At 46.7% G+C, this 21,779-nt stretch overlaps 3 protein-coding genes across 3 annotated transcripts; 1 reads left to right on the top strand and 2 right to left on the bottom strand.

The window, feature by feature from the left end:
• Positions 1-1,773: 1,773 nt before the first annotated feature.
• LDX57_012677 (BTB/POZ domain-containing protein) lies at positions 1,774-2,680 on the bottom strand (the record flags this gene model as incomplete). The annotated part of the gene is made up of 2 exons (XM_046094427.1): positions 1,774-2,297; positions 2,350-2,680. The coding sequence occupies 2 exons, from the start codon at positions 2,678-2,680 to the stop codon at positions 1,774-1,776; spliced, it is 855 nt and encodes a 284-aa protein (XP_045950406.1).
• A 5,767-nt stretch (positions 2,681-8,447) lies between these two features.
• LDX57_012676 (uncharacterized protein) lies at positions 8,448-9,752 on the top strand (the record flags this gene model as incomplete). Its single annotated transcript, XM_046094426.1, has 1 exon — positions 8,448-9,752. The coding sequence occupies one exon, from the start codon at positions 8,448-8,450 to the stop codon at positions 9,750-9,752; it is 1,305 nt and encodes a 434-aa protein (XP_045950405.1).
• Positions 9,753-19,609: 9,857 nt separating this feature from the next.
• On the bottom strand, positions 19,610-20,490 carry LDX57_012675 (DUF2841 domain-containing protein; the record flags this gene model as incomplete). The annotated part of the gene is made up of 4 exons (XM_046094425.1): positions 19,610-19,695; positions 19,745-19,912; positions 19,959-20,351; positions 20,406-20,490. The coding sequence occupies 4 exons, from the start codon at positions 20,488-20,490 to the stop codon at positions 19,610-19,612; spliced, it is 732 nt and encodes a 243-aa protein (XP_045950404.1).
• Positions 20,491-21,779: the final 1,289 nt, after the last annotated feature.

The raw sequence follows: 21,779 nt of genomic DNA, 5'->3' as shown, positions 1-21,779 counted from the left end.
ATTTCTGGCGGAGGAATGTATACACCAAGTCGAAACCAGTGCCACCCCTCTAGACTCTTCTCTTTATTCTATGGAGCGGAGACTAGACTGTAAATGGTAAGGGTATAAATTTCAAGCCAATAGGAAAAGGTTTGCCAAGCCTTTTATCACGCGCTTTACCCGCTTTGTACAGAATCAGAAGGAAGAAAGTATATTTTGGGGTGACACTGGTTTCGCAGCCGAGTGTATACTATCCAGGGACATGCTCAGGTTCAACAATGATTATCCTGGACTCGCAGCTGAAACTTCTAGCATTCTCAAAATGACTATAGTTGAACGCACCAGTCATTTTGGATACCACTTATGATAGCATCTTGGGTCAGATGGCTCCACGAAGACATGAGTAGACCCAGCCGAAGTCACTGCCATGGATGGGATTCCTTTGCATCTCGCACGCCTTCGTAGGGAAGTCACATCAAATAGTATGCCACCCTTTCCGACTATGGGCGCCGTCATCCTACATAGACCCATGGGATGCGCATGTTGTCGTATTGATGTCAATCCGAATTTTTATTAAAATAGTGCGATCACATGTGCTGCACTAGAGTATGCGTGGGAAATCAGGCTGAATTGGACGTGAAGAACCCCCTCTCTTTACTACTGCGGAACCTGCCCCAGTAATCGGGAGAGGCATGTTGCCACAGCCGCCATCCTCCTGGTCTACCATACTCCTGCCCAATCTTGTCAGCCCAGATTCCCATGAGACACTCCCGGGCTGAAGGTACTTAATCTATTTGCCTGTACAGTTCATTCCTACATATAAAGTCATTAGTCCGTTTCAATTTCTCCTTCATGTATGTACAATTGCGTCACAAATTATCCACACTTTCTGAGTCTCAAGCAGCAGATGCAGGTAGCCTCCGGACGATCACGACTATCCCTCTGCTCAGTAATCTCACGTATGATGCAGGATGCTAAGAAGTTGAAGCAGCCTTGACAGATCAAACAGGATGGAGGCGGAGCAATGGTGCTGCTTCTCAGTGCATACGGACGCTCAGACGTTTTATCCTTCGGCAACAAAATGATCTGCTGCTTGCCAGTCATTCACATGTTTGAAAGGATTGAAGGGCGAATCAGGTGAGGGAGGTAATCATGGGCGCGGAGAGGCCATGATGTAATTAAAATAAGGTGGCGTATCCCGGGCAAGATCGATGGAGGTCAAATAGTCTTTCTTTCTCTTCACATCGTACTGTACGTTGCGATTATCGAGGGTGGGCGGCGTTCTTATACTCCCGCTCCCTATCAGCAACAGTCCGCTAGGTACGCCTGTTCTGCTAAGTATACTCACACTAAACATCCTAACATGTATGATTTTGTTTTATTTATCTTTGCTTTGCTCGCAGTTTTTGTTTTTGGGATGTTCGATGTTTGTTCTTTGCCGACGCTGTTTCCTTTAATATCCATAAATCTTCTTGACAGCAGCTTCGCTCACTTTACTGATACCATCTTTAAGAATTATTTTCATTATGACGACGGAATGCAGACATAATGCTTACCTGGCGCACACTTTAATTCTTCAAAAAGCCCACATGGCCTCTCTTATCTGTCACTCTCTTCATGAATTCGGAACTAAGCTTCCCGCCCGCGGTGGCTATCTATTTTGCCTTCCCTCCTGCTGCGTTGAAAGAAAACGCCATCACTCAGAATAGCAGCTTTGATCCTAATCTTGCGAGAGAAAATGAAGTTTCAATTGTCCTAAACGTGTTGTTGGGGCATGTTTCAGAGACCCTGGGTTTAGTCATGCGCTATCCTAGCCAGTGATTTCGATATTTCGCGACAGCGATGCCACTTCGTGGGAGGCCGAATGGGTGAATTGTTTGTAGATTGATCCATACCACCATTCGTTGAATTGGGCTTCTCATATGCATGGTTGCCTGTCCATTGCTCCACGAACAATGTCAGAAGCGTAGGCGAAGACGCAAGTGACTGACACAGAATGTTGGATGCTGGTCCGAGGAACATTTTTCGCCGCTTTTCCAGTTCTCCCATCACCAAATATACGATCCTATCTTTCCGAATTTCTTCAGGATCCACCCCCTGGTCTACCTGGAAAGTCTGGCTCATGTGGCCCATGAAGCCGTCAGGAACCAACGGGCTGAAGATCTGGTTGACCGATTCTAGGAACGGTTCGGGCTTCCAAGTCCTTCGAAGCAAGGCTTCGTATTTGTAAAAGATAATGGACTGAAAGGTCTCCGACATTTTCCACCGCTTCGCCATCATATAGAGAGAACTGTGAAGTGCCAGCTCGTTTAGTGACTCTAAAATCGTGTCAGCAATCCATCGGCCATACACAACACCGATTGGGCGTACCTGAAGGCTCAGCGAAAGGGCATAGAGCATTGGAATACGTGCCCAGATAGATAAGTTCCAATATCTTCCATATCGTGTTGATGTTCCCAAACTGTATATAGAATTCACAGAGGCCCGTGCTTTGGTAGCTTTGACGGAATCCCTTGTCGACATACGGGCTTGCCGCTCCAACAACCGCAGCATGAACCGGAATCGTAAAGCCGGCTACGATAATAGATGCATCAGCACTTCTTTTTGTCTCCCAGAGGGCTTTTTTATTTTCGTTGTCCACGCAACCGGATATCATCATGTCGCCACTTGCGCCACCGGGGTGGTTCACATCGGCGATCATGGCAGGAATGGAATTCACTCTAGGTACAAACCACGCCCTTTATATCTGGACCAATCCTCATTGAGATTTAACTACTGTAGAGCGGACATAAATGCCTCACTGGCGGGTATTTGAACGTTGTGTTACATGATTCAACACATGCATCACCACCAATCATGAACTTCGACCAGTAAATAAAAGACGCAGTTTACGTGTATGCTAGCAATGTGACTACATTACTCCCAAAGTCACTCAGAAAGAATGCCCAAAGGATATGCTCAACTGCTGATTGAGCATGTTCAGCCGCGGTTGACAAGGGGTCCACAGGAATTCAACAAAATCCTTCAACATCAAACCGAAAGAAGAAAACTTTATCACTTATGAGACCCATGCAAAATTGATGTTCATCTGCGTAGCGCATCTCCATCCTATTCATGCCTACACTACACTGACCGACTTAAGTTCGGACTATCAATAGTCAACCCGACGTGCAACAGCGAAGAAAAATCCTAGCATTTTTCACCAGCGAAAATCCGTCAAAGTTACCTGCTCAAAAAGATATCGAATGATCTTTACGCTACTAGAACATCACGGGTATTTTCTGCAACATCCCTCTCACAGCTTAATTTTGGCGCTCACAGGTGGTATGACGAAACGTCCGATAAAACAATATTAATGTTGCAATCATGGGCCATTCGATTTACATGGCCTTAAAACTTTCTGGCCTAACTTTTACGATACATTTGTTGTGTCCATATCATGGCTTCTATGGGAGGTTATTCAACACGTTGAACTAAAGCGGAAGCCATGATGGACAGACTCGCCGCTGCTTATTAGAACCCCCCAGCCGACGGATGGTAAACGTCGGGGTCTCTGGAACAAACAACAAAGAAAAAAAAAGAAAAAGACAAAAGAAAACCTGCATTTTCTTACCGCGGTCTGCTTCAATTTGCCCTGGACTTCAAATTCCCAGCACCAGTCGTTAGTTATGGACTTATGGTACGTTGTTCATAGGTGTTGACCCCTAAAATTGACCCATTCATCCCTGGGAAATCTTGTGGGGTGCAGCCCTGAGTAAATATTTTCGTGGATTTTCAACACTTTGTACTCGAATCAATGGCCCTTCCTTGTGTTGAGACCTTGGCTAGGTATGGAAGGTCAACGGAGTTGGAGTACTTATCAGTTATCACGCCCCGAGGGCCACCGGGTTTGTATTGATCCGCGTAAAACCTTGTGGGCTGGACTCTGGTCACATGATCGTTTGTACCTATAGTTTTATGTTGAAATGCGATGAGCATAAGATTGTGCAAATGGCCCTTGCCAAGTAGGGTTTACCCTTTTTGGCTTGGTGTGAAAAACTGCAACAATTTAGCCCCCGCCAGGGTAACTAACTGTCCCAATAACTAAGTAATAAGTATTGGTTTATTAAATGTTCGTATTGCCTAGTAAACCTATATAGAACATTGAACTGTCGCGAAGGTCTTGATCATCGGAATCGATGATCCTACATGAAGTCTTTTATACGAATATATGAGGACACGTGGCCTCATTGATATAGGCGGTTTTGAAGCCATAGAGTTGATCTAGGCGGAAACGGTGAGGTGTTGAATCCTAGGTAGCGGTAAAATTACCTCATCTCCGCTGACACTAACTAAGCCTCAAGGCAAATAAGCAAATATTCAAATTTCGACTATCTAGAGTACACATATTGATCCAGGATCATGATAGGTGGTTTGTAACAAACCTTGCACAGGTGCCCCCAGCGAACTAAGCAATAGCACTGCGATTGACCTGAAAAGGCTCAACCAAGGCTTTAGAACGGGAGATATCCATGAACAGTGAGTAACCACACATTGAGCCAACAAATCCATATTCATAATCATTTCGACAGATTAGTAAACATTCCATGTCATGCAGATGATGCTCCTTGAACAAATCTTCGCTCTCTCTGGCCTCTCCAAACACTATCGCTGCAACGGGGGACACCGTGCCGCCGTTGCGGAGGTAATTTTCGGCTATGGGTGGCCACTCGCGTGACATGACAACAGCTTTTTTAACATTTTGCTCCGTCGGCACCTCTTGGTTTTCCAGACATACTGCCATATGTCCCGCTATAGCCGCAAACCCTTCTCTCATCGCCCTATGGCTGGAGAGCTGGGATCGGAGCTCATTGGAGGCAAGCGTGAGATATTCGTCGTTCAATCCGACCCAATCACTCCCGGAATGAATATCGTCTCGGAAAAGTGTGGCCCATCTGTTTGCTTGCCATTCTAGCGCCAGCCGCATGCGAGGGCTGAGGAAACCCTGAAGGCACTTTCCGCAAGTGCAACCAAACTTGAGACAATCCATTCGAGGGCATAATGAGTAAGAGGCGGTGTAAAGGAGACTTAAAATAAAAACTGACTTCTCAGAGTATCCGGCAAACCTATCCGAGATGTTGACGGTCTCGGCAGGTGCATCCTCCCAAACTCTGCCACGGTCAAGAAAAGACTGAAAGGCCTGCAGAGGAGTTTCCAGTCGTCTATTCTGTTCTTGAACTAAGGATGGAACATGGCTTAGTAGCCATTGAACGCTATGTGGCATTGATGCTATAGATGCCATGTGGAGTAATGTGTTGCCTCCCACATCGCGATATCTCCACATCGGGCTACTCACGCCGGTGCAGTCGAATACATTTTTCAATTTTTGAACCGCCGCCAGATCTGCAAGCTTACAGGTATCCTGAGGTATTGGTTTTGTTTCAGAATAATCGGTATGTGCCTGCAAGCCGCCTGCGGTGAAGTCGTCTTTCTCAAGATTCATCTTGAAGGTTGGAATGGTAACTCGGGATGTGAGGACAGGTGTCGTTCGCTTGAAGATTGGGATGATAATTGAGGCTTAGATTCGCCCGGGAGCGTATTTGTGACTCCATAGATCAGTCACTTTGCAGCGGCTGTCGACTCATCTGGCAGATTTATAAAGAATGTAGATTCAAGGATTACTGTGCAGGGCATCGGAGAGTGACTGCCAAACCCACATCGATATAAAGGATGATGTGTATGGATGAGCATTGTGTGGAAATGTTCAAAATGTTGAGCCTTTCTCAGTCCTTCTCTGCCAGTGCCTCTCAGCTTGGAACGGCTTTTTTGACTCGACGCTGAACGTTTTGGTTGTCCACAAACCCCGCCGGCTTTGCAAATATGATCCAAAATGGATGGCCCACATACTCAAAAGGTCGGTCAGAACATGTAATGGCGAGTGTTCACCATGCTGCGTATTGGTTGCTCATGACCGCAGATCGATGGCTTTTAGAAGAGCTAGCCGCCATCAAGCGTCGCTGTGATCTTGCTCCTTATAGGGCTGGGTAGCAGAGAATTGTAGTAAGGATGCAATTTCCTGATGCTCAACAGGCTTAAAACTATAATGTATGAAGTAATATTTCAATATCAATCTGTAAAAACCCTTCAACTGTCATGCGGGAGCTGCGCCGCTCGTACCCAGCATAGAACATCTAACTAAGAAAGGGGCCGTGGGCCTGCGGCGGCAGCAGCACTCGATTGTTCTGTCAGGTCATTTACAAATGTTATGTACATACCTCACTAAAGATAGTCATTTATGAAAATGAGTGGAAGCCAATAATGATTCGTACAAACGGTACTTGACTGTAGCTATATCGAACATTCTAACTGCCCCCCCCTCTATTGTTACGAACGTTTTGATCTTCGTTTTGGTCAATACATGCGCTTCCAAGGTTGCACTGTAGAAAACATACCTAGATCATATTCAAAGGCAATGCCCCCTGTCAGCCCTCTCGCACATGTACATGTCAACAAACTGGCTCCATGGTAGCGACAGGACCAGCACGCATCCTCACGGAAATCATTGCCTCTGTCATATCAAGTGAGATGTCATTGAGCATTTTGTTTTAGAGTTTCCAATACCTCACCTTTTCTGCAACTTGATACTGTAATACCGTCATCATTCCCATAACACCTCCCAAGGTCCAATTTGATCGTCAATAATAAGCCATCCTCATTATCACAATCTGATATATGTATCAAATATTTGGCTCTTTGAATTCTATATTCCGACAAGTCTTCGAGAATAGGCCAGCTTCCGTGACATGAATGAATTAGTAGTGTACTGAAGTACAAGCAAGGAAACCACAAGAAGGTGGACCATTTCCCCGTCTCCGGTACAGTACAGTATCTACACGTGTTGAAATAGAAACAGAGATCTCTGATCTGACCCGTATGGCTCTATGTATATATATATACATGGCATGTACGGTTGACTAAATTAACGGACTAGTAACTTATGTTGGCCTGCAAATCCCTACCGCGGCAGGCTTGATTGGGTCATGTCATTGTTGATGGTAGGAATCAGTGCATCGTAGTGCTTGGTTAAATGATATACACACGAAAAATACATGGAATTTTGACTTTTTTTTGTTCTTTTTTTTTTTTTTTTTTTTTTGCCGCTTAGTGACCAGAATGGACTTGTCTCCTTTGAGGTGTGGCATGTGCTACGGAATCTCCGAGTTTAATATGACGTGGGAAGGGCAGCCCGATGGTAAGCATCCACTTCGATCTTGTGCGCTGCGGGTCTACGTAATCTCCAGCCTCCAGCTTCACTTTCGCCCGAGAGATTTGAAAAAATTTCTACCTCTCTCTTCTCGGCAAATTCCTTACTTCCTCTTTTCGGCGTTTATTTCCACAGAGACCTTAGTGACCGGAATGATAGGTTCCATACTCTAGACATATTCTCTCCGTGAGTAGAACGGAACAAGGGTCCTATATGTACAACACCTAACTCTTGGCTGTTATATTGTTGTCAACACTAGCCTAATGAGCGCGGCGACAGGTTCTGTCAGTTATTGGTGGCTAAAACCCCTTACTGAGATTTTGTTGGATCCGTCATGATAGCGTGACCGGTCCATGCCTGTCACAGCCTACCATATAAATAAACCCCCTCCGATTGCCAGGTATCGTACCCTTCAGACGTTCAAAAAAGTTTCCCTTTATCCAGCATAGATATGGACGGACAAAGCTGCCCTCAATCAGAGCAAGACCCTACAACGACACGGACAATGGTTAATCACTTTGAACCCTCGGTGCTGTCCATTTTTAACTAATGACTCTTATTCAACAGAAAGTGAAGCGTACACGAGTTGCTTGTAGTCCTTGTCATCAATCAAGAATAAAGGTGTGTCATTCTCCCTTATTTCTGGAATCTATTAATTTGAATCTTGAAAGTGCGATGACGGTACAGAGAAGTCCGAAACTGGATTCCATATTGTAAATACAATGAGTGCTTTTCGAACCCTAATCAGGTGATGCACTAGTCTGTAAAGGGAACGGTGGTAAATAACGGTTTTGTTCTGTACCGGTAATATTACAGGGCTTTGTAATATTATAGTATCTTAGATACATAGGCCTAGAATCAGTGTCTGGGAGGACTGGAAGGTTCCATGCTAGCCCACTAAGCGAGAACAGCTTTCGAATTGGCAACTTGTCCAAAACCCTTCCCTTCTTTCCGTTCTGTGCATCTCGTGGCTGTTGCACTGCAGTGGCCTTGTTCCCCCAGGTCATCTAAAGCCAAGTTGATGGGCAAAGATCGATAATCCAGGTGATTTTTCTACATTTCCAACCTTTGCTCATCATTATGCTGCGGCTTCTGTTCCTAGGCGTCTTATTGGACACATTCATTCATGGGCTAACCCCTTGCAGCTTGTCTGCTTAGGTTTCTATTAAACAACCGGACAATGACCAATAGATCTCCCAACTATGATCATGCTTATCAATCTCGGATGATCGAACCATGGGACGGCGACACTCCCCAACATGCACCCACTCCTGGTTACTTTGGTTGTACACCTGCGTCCTTCTATTCTCCTAGCCCCGCCCCAGAGCCTGGCCTGCAGCCCGATCAACTAGGATTCCTCCCATTTAGTCTGTGGGAAAAGAGTGTCGACTACGCTGAACAACCACCTAAATACGTCTGCTACACTATCGCATGGAAGCTTGTACTCAACCGCAAGACGGTGGGTAAAGTGACCGAAGAAGATTTGGTCGTAGCACCCAGCGAGTACTGGGAAGAAAGTCTGAAAGTTGATGCGGACGTTATGCTGCGAACGAAAAAGAAACGTCACAAGCGGGTTCGCTCTGAAGGCACAGACATCACGGTTTCCGTAGACGACCGGTCTCAGAAGGACTTCGAAAAATTCTACCCTTCGGATATTAACTGGACACTAGTGGAGAAGCAGTTATGTAAATGGAGCAACTTGCTGCGAATTGGCAAGAAGATCAGTGTCACCATTGCCTTGAACTATAGGTATGATGATGATGTCAATGATGGTTCTACTACATCCGCATCACGAAGAGTCGAAAAGAGAGGCCGTGAGTCAAGAACCAAAAGGATGCTCGCTGAACGCGAGGAATGCATCAACGCGGAAGAGGAGAGCACTGGACGAGCCTCGACCTGGAGTCTAGTGTATGAGCGTATGCGATGCCAAGTCCGCTCATGTCCTCTGAAGTCTGATTGGTGCTGGGAAGACCCTCAAGACAAGAAACATTATAAACTCCGAGGTCCACACTTAGAGCGACTTATTGACTATGTCGACGGAGGTGGCAGCTTGGAGAGTCATGAAGATGTGCCCGATGACGTACGTCGAGACGTGGTCTTGGAGAGCCAAATAGGGCGAAAATCCAAAAAGGTGGATAACTTGCCGACGACAGGGGCGCCATATCCTCCGATCAATATTAATTTGATGTCCGCTGAAACGGCCTGTGCTTCTACGATTACGCCGTCGCCACCCAGGTTCCCACCGAATGGATGTCCCCACATTCCTAGGCCGCGTGAGCAAGCAGTGAGAGATTATTGCAAATGGCTGGAATCACGCGTAACCGAGGAGGCGTACAAAGCTGACTTTCGACGAATTTGTGAAGTCATTCTGGAGAACCACCTGGATCTGGAACTTATCTTCGAAGAGCCCGACTCTGGATTCTTTATTCAGCAGGGGATTAAGCTTGGAACCGCTCGCCGGTTCCTCCGCGACATACATGAATGGGCTGGATCGGCAGAACCGCACCAGGGATCTATTGAAGAACCCTAGGAATTATAGTTATAAGAGCGTGTGGCTGGTTCCACATGGTTCAGTTGGGTGATATATAGTTTTGCATTTTCCTTGGGCGTTAGGGTAACTAATAATATCGCATGTTTCAGGTGATCTGAACAACAAATAGATGACTTTGAGAGCGTAATTGGGAGAATCCCCGTGCATGAAAGAGGTACAGACTTGCTCGAGATCGCCTTGACCAACAAACATACGATTACTACTTCCCGGCCCCACAGCCAGGGCCTTAGTGTGGATTGATCATTAGGGTGCCCGTTTTCTGACAAGGAGCTGTAGTTTTATTTTTGTATGCTACATGTCAAACTGCGTATACTAAATTACTGCGTATTATACCGCTAAATCTGGACGGTTGCAAGGTCTTGAATTTCTCTAAGATATCAAGTAGAATGCCTCTATTTAAGCGCTTACCTGACCACTACGCCAGGACTACGGAAGTTGAACTCCGTGTCATAAAGCGTAGTGGAGGGGCTGCTGGCTATACCTAATTTTTCTGGCAGGCAATATAACTCCGTACATTATTGAGCTTTCCAGAACATCCTCATAAGTCTTACATAGCTCTCAAGGGATCCGTGCATAACCTAATCATCGCAAAGCCATGGAACTCCGTGGAACTCCATGGTAGCCGTCTCTGTAAGCAGTTGTAGATCTGCACACGTGTTACGCTGTGTGTGGTGTGGACCAGCCTGCGCATCTAAGCCCCGTCCTTTTTTTTCCTCAATAGTTTGGATAAGCAGTGGCACCACGTAGTTCTTTCATGGTTTGCCGGACCCTAATGTCAAGACATATGAATCTATTTGAGGAATTGAGTGTGATGGTGAGGTTTCTTTAGCTGGGCTGATATGGGAGCCCTGTCACCCACAATTCCTTTTTTTTTTTTTTTTTTAACTTCCTTTGCAAGCTTGAGATTTTCGTCATCTAACATGATCCATTCTATATCGAATATTACCTGGCGATCTCATTGAGCCCAATGCCAGGTGACTTCACCCGCGTAACGTATGGTATACCGTGATCTCGTGTAAGTTACTGGGTCTTGAGTACTCCACATAAAGAGGATTCCTATGCCCCGCATTGGGATCCTCTTAATCTTCACCCTTCCTCAATTTGCAAAGACCTGTTTCCCAATTTTAATAACCCAGGGACTAAGGCCCACTCTTTCTAAAGAATTCTATCCTCTAAATCGTTGAACAACATATAAATTGTGCGTTAAGTGGAGATTTCTGAATGATGACTTATAACTAATCAAGAAATAGGAAAATGGTCCGACGTGAATACGATCAAGACAACATCCGCGTTGCGGTTGGCCACGATGAGTGGACTGGATACTTTATCAGTGTTTGTGATAAACGCCTAGAAGTAAACGTTGAATCGAATGATGATTTTGACGATCTCTGCTATGGTGTCGCCGTGGATGGGTCGGGCTGTTATCTTAACGCCCATACTGGGAGCAAAGGGCTTGGAAAACGCATTAATCTTGGGGCGATGGAAAGGCTTTGGCGACTATATGGGGTAGATCAGAACGACCTCGATTTACTCCACCAAAGACTACCCAGCTTTTAAGCCTTGCTAAGGAGCGTCTCGGTATCAGTCGTGCTAAAGGGAGAGAGCTTCCATGAGTGTCACGGGTTTATTAGTCTATACGACTTTACCTAGTTATATAGATTCTCTTAAAACACGTCAAATATCGTTACGGTAGGATACATGAACATTATTGGTTACGTATCACTAGTAGGAAAATGTAAGATATAGGACTGTAGTCTTTCCACGTACAACAACAACGAACCTACCCCACGCTCGCCTGCTTCACGGCCAATACCTCACGTAATAAACACCCCTTGTGTAATGAATCGTCTCATCCTCACCTAGGTCTGTACCTCCTGTTGGATTGGTTGCCTCTGCTTGAGCGCCGGTGCACCCTACGACTCGTTGCATGAAAAGTGAAATCTTCCCCAGCATCAGATTCAGAAGCAATCTCGTCAGGTACGGTGTCACGGTTTCTGGCACTCCCAAGCACCCTTGAAGGAGTCTCAGTAACCATTTGGTCGACTGTGATGGACCCAGCCACCGTGCTAGCTGCGCCGGCAGTCCAGACCCAGGGTGCAAGCGGAGGTGCAAAGGTTGCAGTCGCCACTGTAGCACCTGTTGTCAGAAGTCCGCCAGCTGCGAATGAGAGGAATCCTGCGGCGTCCTCCCAAGCGCTCGGAGGCCGATATAGATTGCCAATGTGATGAGTTTCAAGTTGTTGGACCGGCACGTCATCGATCCTCGGTAAGTTAAGCCAAACGTACGGCTTCGAATCGTGTTTGAATCCCTTGATTGACAGTGGGTACACCTCTTGTGGGAACGCAAGGGGCTCCCTAATCAACATTGGGCGGTATGCAGGAATTATCAAGTGAAATCGTGCATTCTTTTTCTTTGCAGCCAAGTGTCGTCTAAGAAACAACATCCACACAACGATAGAGTCGAGGTTCTCGGAGAGGCCCAAAAAATTGCCAGGGAGTGGTTCTCGCTTTACTCGGTCGAAAAATTCCGCATACCAATCAGTATCAGGATGGTAGAGAAAGTAGATGTGATTAGGATCGTCCACCTCATGTCTGATAGTTTTCTCGACCTGTTCTGCGAAAGCCTTTGCTGCCATTAATCCTGTCTGCGCCTGAAGCTCTCCGTGAATTTTTTGGCCTAAATGTTCGAGAGCAGAGTTTCCCTGGAGGACTTCCATCCACGTAGCAACTGTATTCATTGTCATCAAGAACGTATAGATCAACTCCAGGTAGTTCTGCTGCGCCAGATTTTTGGTCAAAGCCGCCAGGAAGCACTTGATTGTGGGTATCCCTTCGCGGAACGCTTCTCCGTTTAGTGTCATTTCTCGACGTTTAACTCGACCATTCTGGAACTTCGTGTACGCGTTAACGCCGTCGGGGATAGCAGCCACCATATCGATGCTCAGGAGTTTGCCCAAGCCCCAATCTCCCTTGCCTCCCTTGCCTCCCTTGCCTCCCTTCTTTCCGCGGGAGCCTTTCTTTGTAACGGAACTTTGTGTTTGGCCCATCGCTCTCTGTGGACTTGGAGGCGGAGTGCGGATTAGGGACTGAAAGAGTCGAGCCGAGCCAAGCGGCTTGATGAACTAGGAAATGGAGGTCTAGACGGGTGAAAGTCAAGAAAAGTCGGTTTGAATCCTTGAACAGAAGGTGTGGAGAGAGAAAAGCGGGGCAAGGCTGCAAGGAGATTGGCACTGATCACATTTCCGTTCCGAACCTCAACACTTGAAAGACTTTAAACAAACCAGAAGTCTAGCCACATTCACAAGTTACCTTCTGCTTTTTACTCACGCTGACAGGCAGCTGCATTATTCAAATCCGGGCGCAATGTATTAGTGTGTACTACTCCTAAACCTAATGTATTTGTCCTTCTCCCAAGGACTTCTCATCGGATTCTGAGATCAGGCTAGAGGGGCCAATGCTAACTAGTTATGCATGGTCGGTTATGTAAGACTTATGCGCATGTAAAAACACAATTTTGTTGGATATTCGACACTCCGTATGAGAAATACAGCGGCCCATTGTTCAAAACGGACACCCCAATATGAAATCTACGCTAGTGGCTTGGTAAGTGGGCAAGGAAGTACTGATCAAATGTTTGATGATTAAACCGATTTCGAGAAAGGGTGTATAGACCTAAGGTAGAGACCAATTGTTGTCTTCAGCCGCTAGCATACCAAGGTACCATAGCCCTAGCAATACTGAAAATCTCCCAGCACCTCCACTTGACCATGGAATGGACGTAGCAACGGCTAAACGGCCATTTGTGTCCAGCCTTTTCACTGCGACAAGCTCAGCGTTCGAGAGAATAAAACCATGCCGCGCTTTGTGCTGTTCCATATAAAAATTCACCTGGGCCAAAACTTGTCTGTACTCTCGTTGGTCGGCCAAGTCTTGTGAAAGGCGCATCGAAGATTTGCATTTCCAAGATACCTTTAAGTCCCCAGGCGCTCGATTGACCCCTGTCGAGAGACTAGCGCCAACCACAATGAATGCCGCGTCTGGCCTGAATTGATCGATTATCCGTGCAGAACCCCCTCCGTCGATTGTGACCTTAGAAAGATGCCTTATTCGGAGCTCCGGTTCGAGTTGTTCAAATCCTGCTCGGAGGCTGCGTCTCACCCGGTTCATAACGAGATCTGAGAAACGAAGATGAAATGTGGGTTCATCTCAGTGGGGCGGGAGGTGAAGTAAACGGATCAGGCCGAATCTGAGTCGAATTCAATAATCCGCCATATCGCTGGATGATAGTTGGATAACTGACTCAGGCCACGAGACAATCTGAGTGATATCATCTGCATCATATAGTGGATTTATGGTGTTAGTGCCGGGAGTAGTCCCTTGCGTCGGTATAGTCGGGAGAGCAACGGAGAGATACTGCAGAAGTGATTGGGTTTCCATCTCAAATTATTCTAATATTATGGAAACCCAAGGTCATAGAGCGCAAGGGCGGGTCTTACCATGGTTGAGGTTCTGGAATGCGGGGCGTTTGAGTGGGGATATCACATGACTCAAAATGCTTTATGTAATCTAGGGAGGTGCGTTGGGTTCGACCTACCCTGCTCGATCAGAACTCATTCTACACCACAACTCCCCGCCTCCATGTAGCTCACGCAATGGCCATGGGTCTGCAGGCAGATTGCTCGCTTGATTTAGATCCCCGTGATCTTGTCATCCAACGCGAGATCAGCCGCTCAGAAGCTTCGACGGTCCTCGAAGTACGGATATGCGGAAACATACGCGTGATGAAGCTGGTCAGTCAAGCTTTTTTACCATTTCAGGATGACACTGACATATCAGTTCCATGATAATGGCGATCCCGGGTATAGTAGGAAAGGTCGAGACCTGAATCGATTCCGCTGCGAGCTGAATGCATATCGTAACCTCCTTAAATCCGGCGTGTGTGAGCGTGGATTTGTCCCGTTCTTTTACGGCTACATCGATCGTCTGGATCCATCCCATTGTCACCAACAGCTAAATCATTTCAAGAAGGACAAATTCCTACCGAGAGCAATTGTACTTGAGTACATCCCAGAAGCCGAACGATTGAATTGCCTGAATTATTCCGACAATGTGTTTCGCTACGCAGTTGATGGGATCCGAGAGATCCATGACGCACATGTCCACCACCATGACATCTATCCCAAGAATATTCTGGTAGTATCTGGCACCAGAATTGTATGGATTGATTTCGATGTTGCAACAACATTCAGAGATATGGGTACTCGTGAGAAAGCATACTGCGAGTATGAAGTTAAGCTTGTTGAGAGCTTTAGAAAGCTGCTGGTTTGTGTATCTCCATTGCCAACCACAAGAGAAGATTGCATACTGACTACCACGATGTCCAGAAAGAATGTCAATCACAAGGCCTACCCCCAAACACGAAGTACTATTAAGCCACACCCATTGCAAATCGACTTAGCCTGGTAGCAGTATCCCGTGGACAGATAAGTTTAGAAATGTAGGCTTCATGGATAGCTCTCCACCGTTAAGCCTGCATGTCGAAAATGGCCCTCGGCGCTCTCCTTTCGTGCGCCAACTTCGTGAAGGCACCTCCGAAGAAAGACATGGAACCCCTCCCCGAGAGTCCTGTGGGACGTTGGCCACACTTTCTTTATATGACACTTAAGCTCGGCAAAGAACTCTTCGATAGGGTTGAAGTCCGGGGAGTACGGCGGCAAGTACAGGAGCCTAACCCCTGCATCGGCGCACAGCTGCTTGACTCGATCGGAATGATGGAATGATGCATTATCCATAACAAGAACCGATTTCGGCTCTGGCCATCTCCCACAATGCTGCAGCAGTTGCTCAATAAAAGATTCGAAAAATGTAGCATCCGTTGACCCCGTAAAAATGCGGGATAATAAGATGCCGTCCTGTGTATATGCCGGTAGTATCTGGTAGCGTTCGCCCCGGTGGAATTTAGATACTTGGACTGGTGTCACTCCTGAAGGAGACCAACCACTCCGTCGATATCCCACCCGCTTATCACACCCGGATTCGTCAACAAAAACCAAATGGTAGGAACGGAACTCAGATAGTTTATGCTGGTAGAAATCTCGTAAGTCAGGATTCTGTTCCCTTGCTTTTTGCTGGGCCTTCTTCCTGGACCAGCCGGCACTGGCAAGGGCACGTTTGACACTGGACGGGGAAGGCAGAACACCAAATTCGTCCCATAAGTAGGTAGCCATCTCTTCAACGTATAGGGTTGGTTTTTCAGTAAGGTGATCAAGGAGGGTATCAAGCATCAAGGGAGTAATGGTCGGCGGTCGGCCGACACGGACTGGGGGAGATCTTGCGCTGCCGAATAATCTCATCTTTCTGCGTATCTTAGTGACGGTGCGTTCGCTACATTTCGCTGCCTGGGCAATTTGTGATATGGTGAGTGATTTCTTGCTGCATATCATATGAACAATCATGTTACGCTGCCAGGAATCGAGGTTCCTCGCCATTTTGTGATGGGTTGTTTGAATGTTGATGGTTCCTGACCTGGCGACGTCATGGTAGTTGGGGCTTATTTTTAGAATTGTACCAATACAGGGACGAAACAGATGACTCAACTATAGGTTCGTTTCGTTTAGAGGAGTTTGTATGCGAAACATAGATTAAAATACGCTCTTGCCCTATATGGAATAGCGTAAATTGGCATCTAGGGTTCGAAAAGCTCTTGTTGTATATACAATATGGAATCCAGTTTCGGACTTCTCTGTACCCCATGTGGCAGCTGTCGACAGCGTCACCTTTCCTGCGTAAGAACCGAGAAAAGATAACCAGGTTTCTTCCATGTCTCTAATGGTCTTTTAGCAACGTCCTACCGAACCAGCCTGGCAGAAACATAAAAGCTTTCTCCGCGACGGTTCAAGTGCCCAGCCACCCAAGACGATGGAGACAGATACCGCGAGCCAAGCCATTTTGGCAGATAATTTGGGACAGGATATACTTGACCAGACACTGCTACTGGTCCCTTTTCTGGAAACGGTATGTGGCGCGGCATGACCTGGTCTAAATAGATATGGCATCTTATTATCTCTTTCTAGCCTGCGCCCCGTTCACAAAGCTTCAAGATCAATGAGAGCAAAGGGAGCTATGATGCAGAGCAAGTGGGTGCTATCCAACATTGCCTACAAGCCGTACTGCCATGGACTAGATGGACCCTCTGCTCCATCAGTTACCGAAAGTCGTTTCAATTCGCCATCATATCTGAGGAATATTCGATCAGCCACGTTGAAGGCTATATAGCAGGTGTGGATATGCGACACTTGAGGGCAGTCGCTTTTAAACTCACTCCACAGAGTATCAGAGAGGTGATCAAAAACATTGGGCTTGCGGGGGGAATAGATCTTGCCACAGCACTGAATGAGTTTGTTTACAGGGCCGATATTACGGTGCTAAATAATTTGAACGAGGGATTTACTGGTGAGCTTGACATAGCTGACGCTCAAGAAGTTAGGGAGCAGATCGTGAAGCTTTGCCCTACACTTCAATAAGACAATTCGGAATATCATTGGCAGTCATCGGACCTCAACCTTATCCCACACTGATTTCGACATTATCTATAAAATCACAAAGTGAGAGGACGTCACAAGCATACCTCCGATTTGGACGATTTAATAATTGTCGCTAAATTAGGATTTACATAATGACGATGTTACATAATTATTTCAGGTCACTCTATTACCACTTGTTTTTTCTGGAATCAATCTAAACCGGTAAAGGAGTGTGCTATACTGCAACGGTATGCGATGTTCAGCATATCAAGGAATGAGATGCCATGTACCAATTTAAGTAAATTTGGAATGAGGTTCGGGGTGAGCACTCTAGCCTTAGCTTGCGTGAGATTGTCGACCTGGATGCATCTGATAGTCTTCTGATCTCAATATCAGGTCATCGATAGATATCTGCTCTTACAAGAATAGAACCTGAAAGACTGCAATCTCGAATAAGGTGAACCGTATCCACACAACTACTATGTATGATTGGCCTGGTATCGGTCTCCCTAATATCCATTAAGTGTTTGCCACATTTGGCGATCAGGGTTCTCCGCATTTGACAGTATGACCACTGTGAACCGGTGCTCACGCCGTAGGGATGAAGTGTCTTCTCAAGCAAAGGCTGTAGATGCTCCTTTCGGAAATAAGTGAGGGCGGCTCTGGTATTCCTTTATTGAGAAATTGGACTTGCTGGGGCGTATGTTGTCCGTTCGGCATGCATCCACCAAGTTGAAGGAAGAAAATGACATTTTTTGCGAGGGTGGTGAGAACATCATTCTTTGCTCCTTGGAGAGGTATTTTTAAGGTTATATCCTGGAATAGCTGAGCACTGGCACACTCTGGTGGTCCCGTCGATGCTGGCGAAGCTTTATTAGCAGTACCTGAGAGACGTGAGGAAAGTACTCACGGAAATTACTGCTCAAAATGCTAGTAGATATTTTATCTTCCATTGTGAAAGAGGATACGTTATATGAACAAGTTGGCTAGGCAGCCCACCCCCGACGATCTCTTTAATCGTGTACTTGCTTTCGGATTCCTCTCACATAACTAACAAAGAATAGTTGACCCGCGTGGTGAGCAGAGTCACTTGGTGGCCGGCATCCTCATGTCCAGGGTAAAAGAGTGTAAAATATCTATCCATGAATCCCAGATTCCGGGTGTCTCTCAGTCTCGTGGCTTGCTAGAAAGTAGGTAGGAACCCCTGCGGGTGGAGCGCGAGACCGGCAGCGTGAGAGTCTTCCGAATGATGTTGTCGTGCTCCCCGAGCTCCTACACTTCTATGACAGTGAGGTGGCTGCTGTCTCTACCCGCTCGGGGAGTCTCTCCATCCGGAAATTATGGAAGCATGGAGTGACCTCTTGGATTCGCTTATAGATGACCTGCCTGGACCCCTAGCGTGGAAGGACCAGACCAAACCTCATACCCGCCACTCCGACGCGATGATTTGAGGGATCCTGTTGTGAATTTTCAAAGTTCATGGTGCAGGAGCAAATTCAGGTTGATTCCTATTTCCCTAGTACGTGTGCGATTCATGATCTGGTTGAAGACCAGATTGTCTAGATGCGCTGAAAACTGTCCATCACCCCTCAACGTGTGAGGAAGCCCATAGATTTGACCAGGAGACAAATAATATTCCGAGTGTATAAAATGGAGCTGAAATGGCTTCAGACCATGGCCCCCCAAACCAAGTCCCATCGAGCAGGCATCCCTTTCACTCCACGTACTTGGAGGAGTATAGCACCCAAGGGCCAGAAAGGGGCATGTGTACCTACAATTACTGAGCCAGGCCAATCCAAAGCACCAGATAGAATCCAAGATCTGACGATTGTCGAGAAATCATAAGTCCTCGTCAACTCATTCCGTTTTGTGTTGTTCCTGGCTTAAACCCCAGCTGTTAAAGTCATATCTTGAATGCGCCTGTTTGACTAGATTCTAACCGTCCATGGTTCCCATCCCACCCAACACAGGAACATCATTACCCATAGAAAACGGTTATCAGGAATGGAAATTGAAGGCAGCGAGGTCGTATACAAAGAGTTCAAAGAAAAATAGAGTACTTGTCTTTCCAATGCACACGCTCACGCCCATTAATCGTATGTGGTGATGGGATTACGGTCTCCGGACAACATGTAGCGATCTCAGGCTTTGCACTCTCAGAAAAGTTATCAGATATCTCCATAGTACGGGGGGTGGACGAATTTGACACCTGGTAGCATGTTGCGGGCTGCGAAGAAGGTTGGAGGCTGCTGGGCCTGTGACAAGGAGGCCAGGGAGCCTTTTCATGTTCCTCAATTTCTTTAGCCCCAATACTCTACTTGAAACTGTTGATAGAATCGGAGCCCTTCCTTCCCTTTTGGTTGGCATCCTGGTTCCGAACAGATACTAATTCAGTACCGTCTATTGACGTATCAGCTAAGGTCCATATTCACAAGCTCAGAGTACCCACCAATTTGGCGCTGCTCATACAGCTCTTGCATTCGTCGTACGTTAAGTATCTCGCAAAGAATCTGGATTTTTTGGGTGGACGCTATGGGTTTTCTGGTTTCATGTGTCACTTGCTCAAGCTCGGCATAGCCAAGCTTACGGAAAATATGGGCCAATAGGGGAATGAGATCTGGAAATGTCAGCGCCTGTGTCAAGAAGAGTGATTACTAACACACGTATTTTGCCAAGGTGATGGGGATCCTTATGAGGAATCTTATCCGGCCACCACTCAGGCTTGCTCTTTTCTGGGTCCCCATTTTTGCCCCCGTTGTATGGGTGCTTTGCTTGCTTGCTGGGCTCAATGTGCCGGATAATACATTTCGCGATTCTGGCACAATTGGCCATGGTGAGGGACTTGAAAGCATCTTCATAGTATTTGGAAATCTTGTCCCCTTGCCGGATCTCCAGGCTGACCATATGGGTTGAGGGATACTTCTGGGCCGAATCGGGGTCTTGGCTGGCACCATGCGCATCAATTACAGGATCTTGAATAGATATTTTCTGTCTCTTCGCTTCATGGGAGAGATCTGAGTGCTCATACCCATGGGATAAAGCAACCTCGGAAAGTCCTGCCATGTAAGTTAGTAGAGCCATAATAGGGGATTATGATATGTTACACATACCAGGAAGGGCAGGCTCCTGCTTTCCAGCCCCCCATTCCGGCGACCTACGTGCTGAGCACCCGGCACTCGCTTCTTCGAGAGACATGCTCCTCTGTTGTGGACGTCCCCTTTTGTAGCGAGGTGAAGTATGGTCGCTCCGTGTTGTGATCTCAGCTCGTTTATTTGTATCGAGAAGGTCGCAAGAATCCGCCCGAGATTGAAGCCTTCGGACATTTCTGTCACACCTGGGTGCGGCGGCAGATTGGGTATTTTCGGTGCCGCGACTTGCTTCCATACACCCCAGGCCCTTTCCCCACATATCTACAATACCAAGTATCAGGATATACTCGCGCCCTTGAAATCCCCCTCGCATATCTTGGACCATGGTCTTCAGGCTTGCGACGGGGACTTGTTGGAGAACCTGTTTGAGCAATTCCACACAGGCTTCCGAACAATTAGACAAAAACCATAAATCCTTTTCGTAGAAGTTGTTCTGACCTTTTTTTGAATCTTGTATTTCGTCCCCTAGCGGAACTTTGAGTTCTAACGAGCCAACTATATGGCTCAGTAGTGTCCAGCAGGTATTCAGAGATAAAGGAGTGAAGAGGATTTCCCGGTAAAGATGGATGTGAAGACCGTTATTGAAGAGTCGAGGGTAGCCATGTGGACTCGTATCCCGTTGAGACACCCAGGCAGGCAACATAGCCCGATTGCGCGCTTGGATGACCTTGGACACATGGCATGTATCGATCTTGCTGGAAATTAGCTCGTAGTTCCTCACTAAGAGTGGTTTATGCTAACGAGTATCCCATGGCGTGATTCCATAATCTTTTCTTCCTCGCAGCAACAGCAAGTCACAGAAGAAAATGTGTAATCGGAGACAATTTGATTTCCAAATACTGACGACTGAAAATGTAGGAAACAACGGAAACATAGGAAGAACTGGTTTTGAGATAACAGTTGCTGAGGAGGCCCGGTGCCGACGATATCATTATCTGGATTGGGCAACAGTGGTAAGCTACTTGTTTAATGTATCTGGGGTCAAATTTCACTAACCGATTGCCTGCTCTGAAGTGTCAGAAGGCACTACGGCCATCGACCTATCCAAAGCTCTCCCGTTAACTGGGTTTCCCGGCAAAACGTTGGCTGGCGGCATCAAGAAAGGCCAGGCATTACTGGGAGCAGGCTTGTCCTCAGCATACGCTGGAGCTGGAAAATCCATTCCGAGAAATGAGTGGTTTGGGATCGTCTGTAAAATATTTCAGGGGGCCGGTCCATATATACCGTTGTGCATTAGTCCATCCCCCCTCCCCCCAGCTAGGTCTCATAATCAGCTCAGCCTGATGCAAGCACTAGCCAGGGCCCATGCCACGAACTCAGATGGGGAGTCCAAAT

Source organism: Aspergillus melleus (genome assembly GCF_016097325.1).
Source record: "Aspergillus melleus strain CBS 546.65 chromosome Unknown contig8, whole genome shotgun sequence".
Classification (NCBI taxonomy): Eukaryota; Fungi; Ascomycota; class Eurotiomycetes; order Eurotiales; family Aspergillaceae; genus Aspergillus; species Aspergillus melleus.
The sequence above is the reverse complement of the archived record's forward strand: the minus strand, read 5'-3'. Positions and strand labels throughout refer to the sequence as shown.